This window comes from Pelophylax lessonae, assembly GCF_965119305.1.
Source record: "Pelophylax lessonae genome assembly, chromosome: 5".
In the NCBI taxonomy this organism is placed as follows: Eukaryota; Metazoa; Chordata; class Amphibia; order Anura; family Ranidae; genus Pelophylax; species Pelophylax lessonae.
The window spans coordinates 152,261,234-152,275,570 of NC_138772.1; the positions used below are offsets into that span (position 1 = coordinate 152,261,234).

At 40.2% G+C, this 14,337-nt stretch overlaps 1 protein-coding gene across 2 annotated transcripts in view; it reads right to left on the reverse strand.

Annotated features, from left to right (window-relative positions):
* The window catches only part of THRB (thyroid hormone receptor beta), a gene marked incomplete at its 5' end in the record, with an annotated part of 542,677 nt that overhangs the window by 73,465 nt on the left and 454,875 nt on the right, over window positions 1–14,337 (reverse strand). For both annotated transcript variants that reach the window (XM_082258824.1, XM_082258825.1), the window contains one exon: window positions 13,385–13,448. In XM_082258824.1, the coding sequence (XP_082114950.1) occupies window positions 13,385–13,403 (19 nt within the window). The remainder of the gene's footprint in view (window positions 1–13,384; window positions 13,449–14,337) is intronic.

Below are 14,337 nucleotides of genomic sequence, written 5' to 3' on the forward strand. Positions count from 1 at the left end.
TGTGGAATGGGGGGGGCAGAGAGAGTGAGCTGTGGATGATGGGGGGAGTGAGCTGTGGGCAGGAGAGAGAGAGTGAGCTGTGGATTGGGGGGGGGTAATGAGCTGTGGAATAGGGGAGAGGGTGAGCTGTGAAGGGGGGGTGAGCTGTGGATGGGAGGGGTGAGCTTTGGATGGGGGGAGAGGGTGAGCTGTGGATGGGGGGAGAAGGTGAGCTGTGCATTGAGGGAGAGGGTGAGACATGCATGGGGGGGAGTGAGTTGTGGATGTGGGGAGAGGGTGAGCTGTGGATGAGGGGAGAGGCTGAGCTGTGGATGGGGGAGAGTGTGCTGTGGAGCTATAGATTGGTGAAGGTGAGCTGAAGATGGGAGAGAGAATGAGCTGTGAATGGGGGGGAAGTGAGCTGTGGATGGGGGGGAGTAAGCTGTGGATGTGAGGGGTGAGCTGTGGAATGGGGGGGGGGTGAGAAGGTGAGCTGTGCATTGGGGAGAGGGTGAGCTGTGAAGGAGGGGAGAGGGTGAGCTGTGCATGTGTGTGTGTGTGTGTATGTGTGTGGGTGGAGTGAGCTGTGGATGAAGAGAGAGGGTGAGCTGTGGATCGGGAGGAGAGTGAGCTGTGGATGAGGGGAGATGGAGAGCTGTGGATGGGGGGGAGGAGTGAGCTGTGGATGAGGGGAGAGGGTAAGCTGTGGATGGGGAGTGAGCTGTGAATAAGGGGAGGGGGGATTGAGCTGTGGATGGGAGGGGTGATCTGTGGATGGGGGAGGGATGAACTGTGGATGGGGAGGGGGGAGTGAGCTGTGCATTAGGGGGAGAGGGTGAGCTGTGGATGGGGGGAGGATGAGTTGTTGACAGGTGAAGGGTGATCCTTGGATGGGGGGAAGGTGAGCTGTGAACAGGGGGAGAAGGGGAGCCTTGACCACATCCTTCTTTTGGCATCACTTTACGTCCCGAGAAATGGCGGGATTGGGGGTGGGATTGGGGGCAGGGAGATGACTGGGGAGGGTGAGTTCCTGCACCTATTCTCTGAGAAAAAAAGCCTTGGAAATTAACATCACCAAATGACTAATACAGTTCTGGTACTCATTTCAAACATGGACCTGCATAAAACAAAGTTCCAAGGTTTGAAGTGTATTAAAGATCGCAACTGGGTCATGGTAGTGCGATGACACGGAGAGTGTAGGCTTCTTTAGGTAATTTTTTAATTCCTCAATAAACAGTACATGGTGATATCTTCATATGATGAAACCAGTGCGTTCATAGAATTTCCTAGCTAAGTCAACCGACTCGAAATGTGATCTTTGAAGTTAAATTTTCTATGCCAAGCATCTTACCATCTGTAAAAGTACCATGCTTAAAAAGACACCTTTGAGACCTTTCCTTCTTAAAAGAGTTTAGGTCTAGAATAATATATTTTTTGTTTGCAGATAACATTCTGCTCCATTGCAATGTCATGCAGCTCGGTCTAGTCATGTATTAAGTGGCCTTGAATACAAGTAATAGTCTTTGTGTGTCATTAATGTAAAAAAAATAAATAAATAAACACGCAGAAACACTTGTTATATAAAGTCTTTTATTGTGCTTGGAACTGCTTCCTTTATGGTCTATAAAACAGAGTAGGGCTAAGCACTTTTATGGTCTCCATCCCACATTTTTTGACTAATACAGTTTGGTTTATCCAATTGCTGGAAAAAAAAGCCCTTAAATCAACAATATATTTTACAGACATGAAGGAAGCAGAGCAGAACTTATTGAAATATGTCCTTCCATTATTTAAAGGTGGGTATAAAGGCATAATGTTTTTTTTACCTTAAAGTGGATGTAAAAACATACTTACAGGACAACAGATAAAAATGAGCATGTAAATTGCAAGATGCTTCCGCGGACGCTGTAACCCCCATGCGTTTCACAGCAACCGGAAGTGACGTAATTAAAACTTGGAAACGGGAATTGTGTCAACGAGTTTGGCACCCCCACGGATCATCATCAAGGACCTCCTTGATAATGCCCTGTGGGAGGGTGAAACGCATTGATGTAATTTCAGGTTCAGAGTTTTAACGACATCCTTTCTGGTTGCCGAGGAACGCATGGTGGTCATGGGGTTCGCAGAAGCTTCTTGCAATTTACATGCTCATTTACTGCGCAATTAAACTGCGACCCTACGGTACTTTACTATTGGCTCCTTCTCTTTGTTCTACACTTGAGGATTATTTGAAACTTCTAAGAGGCTACTGGGGAGTCCTTGATTCATTCCTTGTGACTCATCAGTCTTAATTAAACCAAGCCTGTTTGGCTCCCAGACTGAAAAGCTGGGGGTTCATTGATTCTGGTAAGGAGGGACACAAAAGGGGTGTGTGCCACATCAGGGAGTGGATTTGTGTGGAGCACTTCAGCACCCGATTGGAGCACAAGAGCACTTACAGTACAGTACAGTGCAGAAAAAATGCAGCATATTCTGCTTTTTTTTTTCTGGAACTGGAAAGCACTGAAACTGATCACATTGGTGTGAACTAGGCCATTGAAAACCATATAACCTACTATCCATGCATTTTTTATGCAGAAAAAAGCACACTGGACTGCATATGCTGTGAAGTGACCCTGAGTGTCACTCGTCCTTAAAAAGTATCAAAAGTCTCAGTTAGTATTTGAAGGTCTGCCGCAATATCACAGTCCCAATTTAAGTTGCTGATCGCCACCATTACTAGTAAAAAAAGAATATCCCATAGTTTGTAGATGCTTTAACTTTTGCACAAACCAATCAATATACACTTATTGGGATTTTTTTAACAAAAATATGCAGCAGAATACATATTGACCTAAATTTATGAAGAAATTTGATTTTTTAAATTTTTTTTATTGGATAGATTTTATAGCAAATAGTAAAAAATATTGTTTTTTTTTTTTCAAAATTGGTATCTATTTACTCATACATCATCTTTTTTATATTTTACCAAGAAAAATTGGGTATTATACTGTGTTTGTGTGCCCTAAAATTCATGTAAATGTATTTTTTCCTGAAAATTTGTAATCGATAAACAGTTGTGCAAATATTGTGTGCCATAATAAATTGCAACAAATACCATTTTATTCTCCAAGGCCATTGCTTTTAGAAAGCATATGGTTTGGGGGTGCAAATATCGTGGGGAGCAGTAAAGCTGTGGTTTCAAGACAAAGGCTGCCAGGGATGCAAGTATAGATATGCTTCTTTATAGGGTTTGGCCTTTTTTTTTTTTCCATCAGTGACCCTGTAGTGACAAGGTAATTTAACCTCTAAAAAAAGTATGAAATTCCTGGCTGTGCTGTCTGGTAGATGAGTATGAATCACATATGGATATTCCACTTGTATTTAGCTTTTTGCCTGAGGTTCTGCTTTTCTTATTACATTTAAATGAAATAGCCTGATATTTTTGCTACCCAAACAAAAGTCTAATCCTAACTATCAATGTGCAGAAACTCAAAGTATACGTACATAATCCTAACTACACAGATAGAACACCTTTACTTACAATCTGTAAACAATCAAAATAATAGGATGTTATCTAATCCTGAAATAGTGGAAGGAAGCACACATGAAATGCTATTGCACACATTCAGATCTTTTTATTTTACTGTACAGTATAACCAAGGGGAAAGAAACTGAATTTAATAAAGGAAATGTAGACCTGTTCCTCTGCATTCAGTACACTTAATGCTTTCCAAAACAAAAAACACATTACTATTCTAAAAAAGATAACATCAATTTTCTGGATGCTCCACAGATATGTATTTTTTCATGGCCTGCTACATCCAAAAATTACCTTAGCTGACCCAAGTCTTTCTGGTTTAGGTGCTAGTATAATCATATGAAAGAGAACCTGGATTTAATCGTGTGCTATCAGAAACATTTAGATGGCGTAAATAATTTGCATAAAATTGAGCCTCAGCAGAAACAGATATTAGAAACATCTAACTTTTAATTGGCACAAAGTACTGCACATACTGTGCTTCCTTTCTTCTGCTATAAACTAGCTCTGGGGTCAGAAGTTTCCAAAATGCCACAGACTAAAAGCATGAATATTGGAAACATTCTGTTTTACATTTATGCTTTTTAAAAACAGAGATATTTAAAAATCCTACTAGCATACTAAGATGACAAAGAGCTTTTATTTAATGGAATAAAGCCGGTCATATATGGTCAGAAGCAGGGGAAAATTATTAATTGGGAACAGCAGGTTCATGCATAGGGACGTTTGGGTGTTGAGGGACACGTTGCTTTTGCAAACCTGCCTCTGCTGCCAAACTGCAGCATAACCATCCTAAGCAAGCCCAACAACCTTATCAGCACAAAGCATACTAGGCCATGTGTTGTTTAAATATTCCCAGCCTTTCAACTCGCTGATGAGGAACTCAGTGGGAACTCAATAAACTTCTGAAAACAGAAGAAAGGAAGTTGGCCTATCACCTGACACCTGTGCTACACAGAGATGTATAGTAACTAAGTAGAACTACTTCACTACTGTACTTAAGTACCGAAAGGCGGTATCTGTACTTTCCTAGAGTATAATTTTTTTCTCCTACTTCCACTTTTACTTCACTACATTTTTTCAATGATTTCAATACTTCTACTCCGATATTTTTTTTTTGTGCTGCATAGTTACTCGTTACAATTATAAAAATTACCACTGCCAGAACAGTAGATGGCAGGTTTCATGAAGCTCAAAACATGTGTATTATCAGCGCATATGAAAATAAAAGCTACTGTATGTATAAATAAAAGCTGCATTTGAAATAATAAAAAACAATATGATGTTCAGACTTTTGACTTCTTTCTTTAATAACTACATAACACAGTACTTGTACTTTTACTTTCAGTACTTGAGTAGCAATTTTTTTTTTCAAAACTACTGGTACTTTTACTTTCAGTACTTGAGTAGCAAAATGTTTAAAAAAACTACTTGCAATACTTAAGTACAAAAAATGTTGAATACTTTAGTACTTCTACTCAAGTCACTTTTTGATCGAGCACTTCCACTTCTACTCAAGTCACTTTTTGATCGAGCACTTGTACTTTTACTCAAGTCACTTTTTGATCGAGCACTTGTACTTTTACTCAAGTATGGGTTTCGAGTACTTTATACAACTCTGGTGCTACATGCCACCAGCCTGCCACAGTGCCAAGAATGATGAAGGAGAAGCTAATGAAAGTTGCTACTAGCTCCCAACGGTCTCTGATTTCGAGGGACTGTCCCTGATTTGGAGCAAAGTCCCTCTGTCCCTCTTTCCTCCTCATTTGTCCCTCATTTTGGTCTGATCTATTTAGTTGTATATAAAATGCACTATTTATCTTTCAAAAAGGGTTTCATGGTGCTAAATCTTTCATCCAATTTCTAAATTGCTGCATTTGTAAATTTCAAAAGCCAATATAAAGCAATAGCAGTGTCAAAAAAAAAAACATCAACTTTTCTTCTTAAAGAAGAGGGCAGGGGGTGGGTCCTATGTCTACATACTTTTGCTAATAGGTGTCCCTCATTTCCATCTCAAAAAGTTGGGAGGTATGCTACAAATTCTGGTATGTACAAAGAGGATTTGTACTTGCTGTATCTGATGAACTTCAACATTTGTTTAACCTTTGGCAAAGCCTCTGCCAAATATGTTAGAACCATTATACTGCAGTGTTCTGCGATACTTTAAAGGCAGTGGTGGGATTCAGCCAGTTTGCACCGGTTCCACAGAACCGGTTACTAAACATTTGGAAGTTCGCCGAACCGCCTTCCTGTGACCATCTGTATCATCATCTCTGTATCCATCCCTGCCTGTGGCCGTGGCGGTGGCGCTCTCTCCCTGCGGGGAGGCGGCCGGAGCCCACACACTGCACTGGTTGCTAGGCTAGAGCCGCTTAGCGTCTAGCAACTAGTGACATCACCCCCTTTCTCCTCCAGGCCGCCGTACCGCTGCCTCCCAGTACCCACTTATTACAATTTGGCTCCAGCAAAGGGTGGACCCGGGGCGCAGAGCAGTGCGCCCCGAGCCCACCCATTGTGTGACAAAAGCGATTGAAAATTCACTATTGTCACATGGATCCTCCTCCTGGCCAATCAGGAAGCGGGTCCGAGACCCGCTTCCTGATTGGCCGAAAGGCAAACCCCATGCCATTGGCCGAGGAGGAGGCGGGAGGACTGAGGACTCAAGGAGACGCGGGACTGAAGAGAAAAATCACAAAATGTTCATAAAAGAAACAAATTTGCTCTCTCATTAATTTACACAGTGTTATGTTAAAAAACATGCACTTCTATATATTTTTAACATTTTATGGCAGGTGTTCTTTTCATCTTCATGCACATTTTAATTTGGTGTAATTTATCATAATGTTTTTTTCTGTTTCTATTTTTGATTTTTAACCTCTCCTCCTCAAACAAAATTGTCATATGGTTTGCTCGTCATATGTTATAGTATACATAGCAAAGCACACAGTTACAAATGACTTTGTCGCAAAAAATTAAACAGGAAATATTATAATTTGTAATTTACTTGTAAAATACTTTTCCTAAAGTACAGCACAGGACACATTAATAGTCATTACTACATGGGTTATGCTGCCATCTTTAGGTATCGACATTGGCCAAGAAAAGGCAGGAATACCCACCCAGGCATAGCCAGTCTCATCTCTGCCATGGCTCAGTTTTGTAGCTAGCAATGAGGAACACAAGTCAGAAGAGAAGAATCCCTGTGTCCTGTAACATACTTCATGAAAAGGATTTTATAGGTAAACCAAAAATCCTCATTTTTTACATCATGGGACACAAAGCAATGAATCTGATGGAAGGGCAACAAAGCAATGTAGCCAACGAGCCCAAATCCCTAAACTAAAAAGTGGGGACCCCCTTGCATAGCCGCCTGCAAGACTCTTAGTCTGAAACTGAATTCCACAGAGGCAAAAACTTCTACCTGGTTGAACTTCATAAACGTGTGAAGGGAAGATCAAAGAGCAAGCTTTACAAACCCAAACAAGAGAAGCTTGATGCTGAATGACACAGGAAGCACTGACACACCAAGTGAAATGGGCCTTAACCAGGAAAGGAGGAACCTTGCCCTTGATTCCATAGGCCTGAGAAATGAGCTGACAAATCCACCTTGAACAGTGGATTTAGAAGGAGCCTGACCCTTATGATTCTTCAAGTGAAACAAACAGGGAATCAGATTGTTTAAACAAAGCTGTAGACTTCAGATAAATGTGAACAGCCTGAACAACCAAAGTGCCTTCTTATTTGTATGCTTAGGAATAGGACAAAAATATGACAACACAATGTGCTGATTTACGTGAAAAGAAGAAACCACCTTAGGCAAGAAAGAAGATTGAGGCCTCAACACCACTTTATCATGGTAAAGGAGCAGAAAAGGTTTTTGCAAGAAAGCGCAGCTAACTCAGAGATCCTGCAAGCCAAGATAATGACCACCAAAAATACAACCTTGCACATATGAACCAACAAGACCAAGTTAAGGACCCACAAGGATAGAGGGGGTTGCACAGGAAGAACTGTTCGAGTGGCACCATGAACAGAAGCTTTGACCAAGGAATGAGATGCAACAGGTCTCTGAAAAAGCTTGGCCAAGCCCAAGATTTGCCCCTTAATGGTACTTAAAGCCAAGGACATCTCCACATCAGACTGAAGCAAAGCTAGATTCTGCACCACGACATAAGGATGACAGATAACAGATGACTGTCAAGGATGGAACCTATGGATTTCATACCAAGTGAAATAAGTCTTCCAAGGATGATGGCATGCCTTTTTGGAAATCAACTTTCTAGCCCTGAGAAGAGTAGGAATCAGAGTCTAAATCTCCCCTGTCATGATCTGGCCTTCAACAGCCACGCTGTCAAAGTCAGCGACCATAAAGCAGGATTAAATACCTTCCCTGGGACTGCAGATCTGGCCAATCTTTTCAAAGAAAATAATTAATTGCAAGTTATTGGAATTCATTTTCTTACTCTGTTGAATATATTTATATTTTTGCTACTCCCTGAGCCTTGATATAACATATAGTCTTTCTTCCTACAAGCTGTCAACCAATTTACCTTTGACCTTTCCCTGCTCTACTTTTTTCTTTCTTCTCTACTTCCACTTTACTTCCACTCACCTCCCCTACTACCCTCCCACCTTGTGGGATTATGACATATCTTACACTGACTTGGCAGGAATCAAAGATGCTAACCCTTGTATGTGTAGTATATTGTATATATTTTATGGTAATGGTGATCCGTCATTGATGACGGGCCTGTAACCCAGCAGGAAGCTGAGAGTATTGACTTATGCCAAATCAATAAATGTGACAGCACCCCTTGATAATACACATGCACCTTTAATTATTATGCCTCAAAGGGCAGAATTCATCTTGGTTACTGGTTGTAGAAGGCAGGATGGCTGAGATATCAGGCAGACGCTGTTAAGCAGGATGGGCAGGGAAACCCTATAGAAGTAAATGGGACACAAAAAGGCAAACTTTCCCACCCCTTCACTCTGACAGTGAGATCATCTGGTACTCTGTATGCCAAATGACACTGCCCACAGAACTCAGTGCCAAATAGCAGATACTACTGGCCATCCCAGCTCTTGTATGAAGGGTTCAGGTACAGGGCTTAATTCACTAAGAGTTAAATACCGCATGATTATTTGAGTTAAAAACTACTTAAGTGGTATTTAACCCATGAACATGCAATTTACAAGGAAAATGCATGTTGAATACCACATGAGTAAATTTTCATTTAGCAGTGGTATTTCCACAACTGCTAAATGTGATAGTTCAGCTCAGAGCTGCCAGGGCCCTAACAACCATGACTCATCCTTGCTGTCAGTGGGGATTCCCTGCTGACAGCATAATGTAAACAAAAAAAGTCAAAAGTGGAAAAAACAATATGCAGCCCCACCCCTCCCCAATCTATACCAGGCCTTTCAGGTCTGGTATAGTTTTTTGGGGGAACCTCACTCAAAAAAAAATGTTTTAATGTCCCCCCAAATTCATACCAAACCGTGATCAGACCATGCAGGAAAGGAGGGGAGCATATCAGGCCACATGTCCTCAAAATGGGGGGGGGGGGTGCTTTAGTGGGGGACCTTCCTTCCCAAAGCAAATTGTCCCCATGTTGATGAGGACAAGGGTCTCTTCTCCACAACCCTGGCCTGGTGGATATAGAAGTATGGGGGGGGGGGGTGACTCATGGGAGTGCATTGGTTCATCCATTTTGTTCCCTGTAATTGCAACAGGTAGCTGAAAGAGAATGAGACAGCCAATCTCACTGCAAGCAACATAGTGTCAGTAAGTGAAATCTATCGTATCTGCCATGGGCTGGGACATATCCACATCTCATTTCCAGCAACGGGGGGTCTGTGTGCATGTGTGTATGTTCTGTATATGATACCTATCAGACTTGTCAACTGAAATACCACTGGTGGTGCAAACTACCCTATAAATAATTTTTCTGGTGTGTGAGAGTCAGCAGTGGGTAAGGTGACTGTGCAAGGATTCCAGCACACAGGATAGCTTGGGGAAACTCAGAAGTATGTGGAAATAACCTAGCTGCTTCTTAAGCTTTAGGCTTCATGTACACGGGATGTTTGAAAATCTCTCCTGAATGCTGAAACTTGACAGATAGTAACCAACGGTTAAAAATGTCAGTTTTGCCATGTTTACATGCCGCGTTTATGCGGGTTAGCAGCGTTTGCATTTAGAAGCATTTTTACATTGTAAAATGGTCATAAATGTATCCCCATTGAAAACACCTATAAACGAAACACGTATAAATGCGCGTTACTGTGTTTAGATGCGTTTGCACGCTGTTAGAAGCATTGGGCTTTTCAAATGCCAATAAACTTGCAGCTGAATGCATTTTTTTGATTAAAAAAATAAAATGCTACTAAACTCAACTGCCTCTAAATGACTATAAACGTCTCAGTGTACATGGATAGATAATAAAACATAAAGGAGAGTTCAGGGGGTGCTGAAAAAAATAACCAACTGCTCTTAAACGTCCATTTATCAGCAGCAGTGTACATGAGGCTTTAGAGTTCACTAGATATGTACCTGCTTGTGTGTTTCAGGCAATCATTTGTTTAGGCTCCCTCTAGTGGTTGCTGATGGTAAAGCAGACTGTGATTTGTAGCCTTATTCTATTATCAACAGCGACAAAATAATTTTATTGGTAGGTTTATTTTAACAGTGAGAAACAGGATAACAACAAAAATATCCAGAAAAACACATTTTAAAAAGGTATTAATTGATTTGCATTTTAATGAGTGAAATAAGTATTTGACCTCTTTGCAAAACATGACTTAGTACTTGGTGGCAAAACCCTTGTTGGCAATCAGAGAGGTCCGATGTTTCTTGTAGCTGGCCACCAGGTTTGCACACATCTCAGGAGGGATTTTGTCCCACTCCTCTTTGCAGATCCTCTCCAAGTCATTAAGGTTTTGAGGCTGATGTATGGTAACTCGAAACCTTCATCTCCCTCCACATATTTTCTATGGGAAATAAAGTCTGGAGACTGGCTAGGCCACTGTAGGACCTTATTGTGCTTCTTCTTGAGAATCTCCGTTATTGCCTTGGCCATGTGTTTTGGGACATTGTCATGCTGGAATACCCATCCACGACCCATTTTCAATGCCCTGGTTGAGGGAAGGAGGTTCCAAGATTTGATGGTACATGGCCCCCTCCATCGTCCTTTTGATGCGGTGAAGTTGTCCTGTCCCCTTAGCAGAAAAACCCCCACAAAGCATAATGTTTCCGCCTCCGTGTTTGTTGGTGGGGATGGTGTTCTTGGGGTCATAGGCAGCATTCCTCCTCCTCTAAACATGGTGAGTTGATTTGATGCCAAAGTGCTCGATTTTGGTCTCATCTGCCCACAACACTTTCTCCCAGTTCTCCTCTGAATCATTCAGATGTTCATTAGCAAACTTCAGATGGGCCTGTACATGTGCTTTCTTGAGCAGGGGGACCTTGCGGGCGCTACAGGATTGCAGTCCTTCATGGCGTAGTGTGTTATCAATTGTTTTCTTGATGACTATGGTCCCAGCTGCCTTAAGATCATTTAAAAAAAATCTCCCCTGTAGTTCTGGGCTGATTCTTTACTGTTCTCATCATCATTGAAACTCCACAAGGTGAGATGTTGCATGGAGCCCTAGACCAAGCGAGATTTACAGTTTTGTGTTTCTTCCATTTGTGTTTTTACCTTTATAGTCCGAAACATGTCAGGTGCCGCCTATATACCAAGAGAATTTTATTCATATTGGCCCTACTAAGCCATTTGTTTATGCTGTAATTTGCATTTCATTGTTATCCTATGTATACCTATGTGGTTATGCTGCTATGCGATTCCCAAGTAGGATACTTTTAGCATCTCATGTTTTTATAATACTCCTTTGTGTATGTTCCAATAAACATTTATATATTTTTACATGTGTCTCATGAGGGTCATTAAATCCTAAAGGGGTACCAGACACAAATCCTTTTGTGTCTTTAGTCTTTTGTCTTAAATTTTTTGGACACGACCTCATTGATATCTCATCCACATATTCTTCCTCATCCTTTTGTCTTCAAGTTGCTTGGCCATGGTGGAGAGACTAGAATCTGATTGAATTATTGCTTCTGTGGACAGGTGTCTTTTATACAGGTAACAAGCTGAGATTAGGAGCACTCTCTTTAAGAGAATGCTCCTAAACTTAGCTCGTTACCTGTATAGAAGACACCTAGGAGCCAGAAATCTTGCAGATTGATATGGGATCAAATACTTATTGCACTCATTAAAATTCAATTTTCTGGATTTTTTTTTGTTATTCTGTCTCTCACTGTTAAAATAAACCAACCATTAAAATTACCGTATAGACTGATTATATCTTTATCATTGGGCAAATGTACAAAATCAGCAGGGGATCAAATACTTTTTTACCTCACTGTAACAGCACCTAAGCCACTATAAGAAGGTTGATGATTGACTCCCATGGGCTAATGCACTTTTCACTGATTTGCCATGTAAGCTATCAATATAAGCTAAGAATTTAATTTAATAGGGCAGTGGCTTGTGGTGTAGCTATCAATCTCTGCATATCTGAAACAGTGGGCAACAATTTGTAAAGCTGTTAACAACGCAATGCTACTAAAATCTAACTTCTTTGACTTGTAGATCCCTATGGTTTCCAAACCTTGTGACATATATATTTCAAGCATACGCCACAAAGTAGGTGATTTGCTTTGTTAAACATGCCTGATCATGTTCGTTTAAATGTTTGAAGAAAGTAAATCACACTCAGCTAATAAAAATGAATTGAGCATGCTATGAGGAAGTATTCAAAAGTACAACAATACAAAGATATTTTAAAAAGGTTTTGTTGACTGATTTACAGTTAGAGCTCATGCTGTTCTCCTAGCAGGAAAAAGCTGATGAAAAAAATGCCCCGTATTGCACATATTAATTTGATTATTTTATTTCATATTATTTATTCTGGCCATTGGATAGAATAAACGCTCAGGTGGCAAACACATCTGGCATTTAGACACATTTAAAGTAGTAGTAAACTTAACTTAAAAAATAAAATCTTCTGCAAGGTATTGTCATAATATGCTAGTACGCACGTTGAGTAAACTGGATTACCGGCCGAAATACATGTAAAAAAATTCCTTTACTATTGTTTTAAATTTTGTACCAATAAAATTGAATATTTTTATAAAATTATTGTTTGTTGTATATTGCACCTAAAAAAAACAACAATTTCCTTTATTTGCATATTTTTTTAAATTCCTGGGGGTGTAGTGAAGGTGACTTTCAGACACTCTGCCTTTTTTCCCAAAACTATGACAAGGTATAGTTTATGCACTAGCACAGGCTCAAAGTCCAATGAATTCTTTCCTTGACTTATACATGGATATAAGGACAATGGCAGAAGGACAGTAAAGAGACACACCTGCCTCTGAGGTCTGTTATTTCTATTATTACTGTGATGAAAAGCATAGGAGGTACTGAAGCAAAGTTCACCTTTCCTTTAAAGGAAACTAATACTGAGAGAAACATGTAGGCTGCCATTTCTAAACTCTTTGTAAGAATGCTGGTTGCCTGGTTGTTGTGCTTATCATTTGGTTCAATACTCTCATTCAATAACCCCAGGCAGGGGACCTGCGACTGAAGACAAAACTCCGGATCTGCATACTTGTTCCAGGAAGGCATCATAAAAAGTATTATAGGCCATGAACTAGCAACAAGATAAGTAGCAGAGGTCAACAATGATGGCCTCAAATTTCTCTCAGTATAGGTTCCTTTTTGTATATAACATATAAAGTACAATCCACAGACAAAACCATTGGCATAACATATAAAATGAGAATTTTGTCCAAGGCAAATATCATTTTTAATAATAGCAACTTACCTGACATGCTGCTAGGCATTATGGATAGGTAGTTCTGTGCATTCTTTTAAGCATCACACACGACCTAAGAAGACAAAGAATTTGCTTGAGAACAATGGTTCGGTTTTTAAGAACTGACTTCATGAGTGTTATACAAGTTATTTATGACATTATTTTAGATACTTTTCATTACAAATGTTGACCTGCTCTATTTGGTTAAGTTGGGAGGAGCTAAGCTTTGTGACCTGTGATGTCACATAAACAATTCCACATAGATTGCGTTGGAAAGTGTTATTCCTTTCAGATCAGGCCCCCTAACACAACTTGACCAATGCAGCTCTGCATTAAAGGAAATTATAGGCCTGGCCAATCTGCCTAAAACTTTGACAACCTGTTCCATTCCCCAGTAGCTCAACAGTGAAAGACGTTTTTCTTTATAAACTAGACAGGCTTTCTGTAAAACAGCAATCTCATGGTAACACCAACAGTTAGTGTAATTGGCCAACTCAAATTTCTAGAAAAGCAAATGAAAAAGTGTGTTTATGTATAATATGTGCAGTACAGTTTAAGTAAGAATTAAAGTGAATTGAAAAGCGGGTCATCATGTGTACTAGTCAGGTGTGTAAAAAAACAGAGCTCCACATATCTTAAATGTATTGCTGCCACAAAACTCCTATGCCAAGAAAGGAAATATATTATCTCACTATGACTTAAAGCAAAACTCCAAAGCTCCCATCACACTGTGACACATTGTTTGGTCCAATATGAAGGGAATCTGTCCATAGGTCTGTCTGTTAATTTTTTTGGCAACAATTAAAAACCACAGCTATCTATATCAATTGTTTTTAATGAATGTTTTTGAAGAGTGAAGGAACGTTACAGAGCATAGCAGCAAACAATCCTGGCTAAGCTCTGTACATTCAAAAACATAAAAACATAATAGCAACAAAAATGATAAAAGAGGGGATGTACAA